Raw genomic sequence first — 6873 nt, 5'->3', positions numbered from 1 at the left:
TGCCCCGGCCTATTTGGGCACAGAAACACTGCTCCCCAGAGCATCCCTGTGCTTCTCTGCAGGCAAAGAGCCTCCCGGGGGGACACAGACCCTGCCCCACACCAGGACTCGCTGCAGGTGACAGTGAGCAGTGATGCCGCTGGGCTGAGCTGGGCCAGGGATGCCCATCTGATGGCACCACACAGCAAACTGGGTTTTCACCAGCTGAGCACATCTCTCTTCCTCCAACACTCGGAAATCAGATAAACTCTTACAGAAACCAGCTGGTCGTTTCTTCTGAAGTGTCAGAAGGTGACCAAGCAGGGACAAACACGGAGGACACATCCTGGGCCAAGCAAGAAGGAACCTGCACCCCTAGAACTCACCCCATGTTTTGGGAGGCACAGGGAGGGGTGGGCGCTTCGCTGTGCTGCAGGGCAGCAGCGTCACAGGTGCCTCTCCCGAGCCTGCGGCTGCTGGCAGGGACACGTCTGTCTGTGCAAAAACTGCAGCGTTGGCAAGAAAGCACTTTCTGCCTTTCCCATCTGCATTGAGGCAGTCAGACAGGGCTTAAGGCTGCAAAAACCAGGAGAAACCAAAATAAATCAGGATCTTTATTTCCCACAGGAAATTTACCTAGATCCCATTTATAGGCCATTTGCCCTCATCCTTATGTAACTCACCTGCAGGAGAGGAGCAGAAAACACAGAGAAAATAAAGCAATTTGCTGCAAATAGTGCAAGAGCCTGAGTCACATCTAGCGATGCAAGCAGATAACCTGGGGCTCACTGAACATGCTGCATAGAACCACGAACGCTGAGATCAGCAGCGTGTTGTGCATGTAGAGACTGGCCCCAGGTAACACGACTAAAGTGGAGCCACTGGTGTGCTTGAAAGAGATGGACAAAACCCACGCTTTAAAGTTTATTTTATTGCTCTTAACGGCCTGCCTTCCGCATGTCTCATTTCCTTTTATTGAAGCTGTCAGAGAGGCACTACATTATCTCACATGCGTGCAAAAACAGCGTTTCAGTCAAGCTCATACAGACTTTTAAATGCCACAGCTGAAGAAAACAAGACAGCGGGAACTGCAAAGTGAGGAGGCGGCAGCAGAGCCCAGAGCACAAACCTATGGGCAAAATATCCAAAGGCTTCACAAACCAGCCAAGCCGCAGTCTTTAACCAGAGACAGGCAGGCGAGGAAAGTAAAGGTACTTTTCTAATAAGCTGGATGATTCACTGAAGAAGGGCAAGGAGTCCTGTTGCAACAGAAGGCTGATGAGTAACGAATGGCTCGTCCCAGGCACAAGGCTGAGTCTTTGACCCTGGTGCAGAGCCGCCTGCCAAACCAGCTCTGGCGACAGGCTCACGGGGCAGCAGCACTCGCAACGCTATTCCCAAGGTTTGGAAAAAAGAACACTACAATCATATTTGCAAAGGGGTTTCCCTGTGCTGCTCAGATCTCCTCAGTTCCTCGTACTCACCACAGCATGGTTTTCATCCTCATTAGCACCCTGTGACAGAGGGAAATACAACCCAAATTCAAAAATAAAGAAAGAGATCTAACCTGTAGCTTGGGGGGGTGCACGACTTTCTCTTTTCTCATTAGCATGGTGCTGGCAGCTACCGGCGGGGTGGAGTGCAGAGACTTGGCACAACACAGCACCCCCAGGGTCCCCGCACACATGGCTCACGGTACCAAACGCCCTATCCAGGCTTCTCATCCCAATTCCATGATGCGGAAGATCAAATAGTAATGGTCAGGGACTGGGTATTTTTCTCATCCACAGATGACAGCCTTTCACAACTGACCTGCCTTCATGCAGCTGTCATTTGGACAGCAGGAAATCACAATATTCTGGGGTTGAAAACAATCTCTGCCACATTTTTTCCCTAACTAGATTTCTTTTTAGTGAGTCACTCACAGCCACATGTGTCATGCACAGCAGGTACAAATGACTACTGGTCAGAGTGCTGCCAGAGAACAGGCTAAGAGTACTGAGCACATATGCCGTGGGGGAGCCTGACCTTGATTTAAACACTGCACATCTCACACCTGCCCTGCGAAGCCAAGGGGAAGCGCCTGGCTGCTCTGTCCAGATCATAATTGTGGTACAAAAGCTGTTAGCAGAAACTATTTAAAAAAGGAAGTCATCCTTGTAGTTGAGTTTCACAAATTTGTAGGGCTCCTTTCCAAAGTCGTTTTAACAATAACAAACACGGCTTGACACCTCTAAGCTGTGCACACACAGTGCTGACCCGGTGCCCGAGCAGACCCGTGCACAGCCCTTCCCGGTGCCGCTGCACGCCCAACCCGATGCTCCAGTGGTCACAAACACGCCCAGCATCTTGCTACACACACTGAGAAAACCATCTGGCACACATGCTAAATGACACACCTCACTGCCTGCTGATGGCCACAGGCCACACAGCAGTTTATTTGAAGTGTTACAAGAAAACATTCCCTAAATAACACCTAGCAGCCCATCTGTTCTCCCTGAGAAGTAAAGAGCCTGTCTCAAACAAGACCCCTCCATTCCGCCACTTGGGCAAACGGAGATGCTTCCCCCTTCTAATGTGAAGATGAAAAGAAATCCTCCCGGGCCGTCCAGCTCCTCCCCTTGATGGACCAGAGGTACGGGAGGTGAAACTGCTCTGGTAACTAACCATGGAAGAAGTTCACAGTGAGAGATTCCCTTTCCCTCAAAAGGAAGAGATCAGAGTGACGCAGCCACTATTGCTGGCTCTGTTTCTGATACCCACAGGCCTTTGGAACCCCCCAGAGTAGCCCCCACGTTCTGTGAACAACCTCCCGTAACCACCAGCAGAAAGAAGAGTGTTTCACTAACCTTGACTCTAGGGGTGACGGGAGAGGGATGGGCACAGGGGACATGCAGACACAACACACAGCCTTGCTGCTGCTTCTCCTGCACAGGACAAACTCTTCCCTGCCTGTGGGACCCACCACTGCACTCCTGGCATGCAGGTGTTGCTGTGTATTTTACTCCCATATGCTCCTGGAAGAAAAGCAAGACCAGCTTTTGTTTGACTAAACTAAGTGAGGAAACTGTCAAGGGGACACCGGGATTGGTTGCTTTGCTTGTCTTTGCAATAATTCTCTACAGCTTGGCCACCTGGACAGCTTACTGAAACTCCTCAGCCTCTGTCTCCTTGCACACAAGCCCTGGAGGAAAGGATTTTGGAAACTGCCAAACGTGAGATGTGAATAGCCTGAGACCGAGAGTTTAGCAGCTGTTTAAATACTGCTCTTGCAGCTCCTGTGGTTTCCTGCTCCTGTTGGAAGAAATACACCCTGCAGAACACATCAGTTCAGCCAGACCCACGCTGACATGGCTGGGGCAGCCACCAGTTTAGCCATTGCCTTGAAATATGGTGAAGGTTGCTGTGCAAGGAGACAAGGGAGCGGAGGTGTCCCACGCTACCGCTTGCAGCAATGCATCTTTGTCTAGTGTAGACAAGGCTTCAAGATCAACGCTCCCAAGCAAGTATCATCTCATTTACAAGTTTCTTTCAGTCTTTTCATCGGGAAGGGTCTTCCCCATTCACCAGCAGGCGTATGGGAACAGTGGGTACTGGCTCCACTCCGCCATGGTCCCGTGGGCATGTCCTGGAGCCCCCTGTGCGTTGTACTCCGTGGAGAAGGCTGAGTAGCTCATTGCCCTGTACTGGCTGTGGGAAGGCACCATCCACTGCCCGAGGCCCTGCTCGCTGCCGTACGGACTGTACACGGGCGCTCGAGCCCCGGCTTTCCCGACAGAGTCTAGAGCCATGTTCACCATCCCCGTATAGTCCTGAGGAGGAGGCAGGGGCGGGGGGAGCGGAGGCAGGTTGGTGAAGCCCTCTGGGAGCTGTTTGGAGTCGTGTTCGGGCACTGTGGCGAGATCCAAGGGGTGGCACCTTGCCCGGAATTCGTTCAAGGTGGCGGCGTCACGGGTGGGAAGCTGCTGGCTGTCCCCAGTTTCATGGAACCTGATCCCCGAGGGCAGAGAGAAGAGCGAGTCAGACCTACCACAGCAGAAAACCACTGAAAACCCACACAGATCCCCCGGGGAGAGGCAGGGCGAGCTCTGAGCATGCCCTCTTCCCCTTGCTTATTGCTTCGTCTTACTGCTAGTGTGGATTTTAGTTCAAGCCTCGCTGTCACTCACACAGACAAATAAATGTCAGAGAGGGTAAGCCCAGATTACTCTAGTTCTGGCTCAGTTCTAGTCTGGGCTCACTACAACTCATACCTGAATTTGAAATGATAAGGAGGGGAAAAGAACAAGTCACTGGAGTTCTGCCATTCCTCCAACAACACGCTGCCTTCAAAGGACAGGCAATCCCAGCGGTACACAGAGCTGCCTGGGAGAGCATTTCAGGACAGGTAAATAAAGAGCAGAAGGCTTTGTTGTGGAGATATCTCCACGTTAACCTAGCACCTATCACCCAAGGCATGTTGATCAATAGCAACGCATCCTTCCGCACTCCCACTGGCTGTTTTTCTTCGAAAATACCCAGTAGAGGAGGAGGAATCCCACCAATTAACCGGTGGCTTTGGACATAAGGACCAGGAGGTGGGGCTCACCGGTATGTCTGGTAGGATGGCGTAGGCACTTGCTGCTCTCTGGCCAGACCCTCCCTCTGGTCAGCTGGCACAGGCGATGCTGCAGGAAAGGCATGGCTGCCGGTCTGCTCCGAGACCCAGAAGGGGAATCCGCTGCTGACCACAACAGGGCTGCTCTCTTCCTTCACATCTACATTCTCATCTTTCTCAAAATCTGACTCACAGCAGGGAAAAGAAAGAAAGGAAACAAATGAGAAGGGGGAAGAGAGTGCCAGAGATCACAATGGTTGAATCGCCATCCCTGGAGGTGTTTAAAAGGCATTAAAAGGTTCATAGGGACATGGTTTAGTGCTAGAGTTGGACTCAATGATCCTGAGGATCCAACCAGAATGATTCTATGGTCTATCAGCAGCTGCACTAACGGCAGGATGGCGGAAGGCAACACACCAACGGCCCTCCTGCAGTCACACTGCCTGAAGGGACCGGCCTTTCCCAGCTTCTTTTGCCCTTACGCTGTCGTGTTTGGTCTTGGCCTGTCCTCTCTCCCTAGCTGTGCTGCTGCAAGCAGCACTGTGAACTGGAACGAGGAATGATCCAGCTTAAAAAATAACCTAACAGATTTTTTTTTTAATGTTATCAGTTCCAACATCTGCATCACAACAACCCTGCTGCACAAACAGCACTGCTGGCACAACCACATCGGTGAGAACTGAGAAGAAAGCAATGGGTGATACTGCAAGCTCATATTGCTACTGAAAGTTACAAAAGCACAACCTATGATGATATGTGGCCAGCTGGGAGGTTGGTGAGAGGCTGACAAGTAGTCAGTAATGACAAGTGACTTGTGAGCCATCTCCTGTGGAACACTCCCAGAAAGAGTCAGAGACTCAAAGCCATGCACAGCACTCTTTAGGACCTCCACCCAGGCCACCCTCCCCACAGAGTGGGCTATGTTGCTGTTTCTTTTCCTCCCTGTGGTCCAGGCACTGTTTGGAAATGGTTCTCTGGGTTTGTTGCGATCAATATTACCACGTTCCTCAGCACCGGACTGCTTTTCCTCGGGCAGCTTCCTCTTCTGGCCCTTGGATGGACTGGGCTTCTGGCATTTGGTTCGTCCTTCCCTGGAAAAGAAACAAGACATGGGGGTAGCTTGTACATAAGGTTTTTGCCTAGGTAAATATGCAATGGATGCCGGACAAGCCCTGGAAGACAAAACGATGAGGTGTGTGCTTCCAGCGAGAGCCCTCGCCCCGCAGGATACTGGGGACACATCGGTAAAGGGGTTTCCTGCCTCGTTTTGTACAAAGGCACAATCAAGGGGAAACCTAGCAGCGGAGGATTTGGCACTGAGTATACATACTATGCACGTGGGTACATGTATAGTAGGAAGGGTCTTTCAGTTGAAAGCAGCTTTTTCCTAAATGGAAAATGAGTCTAAGCTTAGTCAGAAATGATCCTAGGAGGAGAAGAAAATCCATGACATTTTCAAAGTTTAAGTAAAAAAAGAGTCACTTTTGGCCCTTTTCATCAGGAAATTAGATCTTTTTCAAGCATAAAATAACACAAACCAGAATCTTAGGTATTTTCATAACATTTTCTGCTTGGAAAAAAACATTTTTTCCTTCTCTATTGCCAATCTATGGTTGCATTTAAGCTTTTTGTTTTCATGTCATGCACTGGCTGCCCTCAGACCAGACAGAAGATCTTGCTGCTATTGGGATCCATCTTCTCTCTTGCAGACAAAATCTCCTGTTGGAAGAGATGCTTTTCCACACAGAGGGAAAGGAGATGAGGGAACCGCCAAATGTCAGAATCAAGCTGATCTCAGAGAGACACAACGATCCACTGTGGATTCCTGTTATCACTGCTATTCGCATGTCAGACTCCAGTCTAGCTCCAGCTTGCAAGGGAATGTGGGTCTCCAATTTGTCACACCTCCCACACTTCTGTAGAAAATCCTGTATCTCCTCCCACTCCCCAGGTCCCTTGGGAGGAGGCTGCACCAGGGGACATCATTCCCAGACACAGGCAAACACAGTGTGTGAGCACAGCAGGCTCTGCAGAGCCAGCTGGTATCGTTTTGCTCAAAGGCCTTGGGTAAAATTCACAAGTGAACTCCAGTTATAATTAAATTAAGACGAAAAAACAGTTTACCTTCGAGTGTTCTTCCCATGCTCACGGAAACCTTTAGCAAATGGATTGTTGTCAATCTTGAGCTTTGTAATCTTAAAATAAAAAGAACAAGATTCAGTATCGTGATGACTGGTTGCGTTCTTTACCATTTCAAGATGTTCACCTCACTATTTATCACAACAGCTTGTCTGAGG

At 50.2% G+C, this 6873-nt stretch overlaps 1 protein-coding gene across 1 annotated transcript in view; it reads right to left on the bottom strand.

Moving 5' to 3' along the window:
• Positions 1–890: 890 nt before the first annotated feature.
• Positions 891–6873, bottom strand: part of LOC102092642 (T-box-containing protein TBX6L) — a 32033-nt gene continuing 26050 nt past the window's right edge. The window contains exons 10-13 of the mRNA XM_005503880.3: positions 6701–6771; positions 5576–5667; positions 4568–4760; positions 891–3969 (exon numbers count right to left, since the gene is read on the bottom strand). Of these exons, the coding sequence (XP_005503937.2) occupies positions 3543–3969; positions 4568–4760; positions 5576–5667; positions 6701–6771 (783 nt within the window). The 3' untranslated portion in view covers positions 891–3542. The remainder of the gene's footprint in view (positions 3970–4567; positions 4761–5575; positions 5668–6700; positions 6772–6873) is intronic.

This window comes from Columba livia, chromosome 17 (assembly GCF_036013475.1).
Source record: "Columba livia isolate bColLiv1 breed racing homer chromosome 17, bColLiv1.pat.W.v2, whole genome shotgun sequence".
NCBI lineage: Eukaryota > Metazoa > Chordata > Aves > Columbiformes > Columbidae > Columba > Columba livia.
Note: the sequence above shows the minus strand (reverse complement) of the source record. Positions and strands in the feature narration are given on the sequence as shown.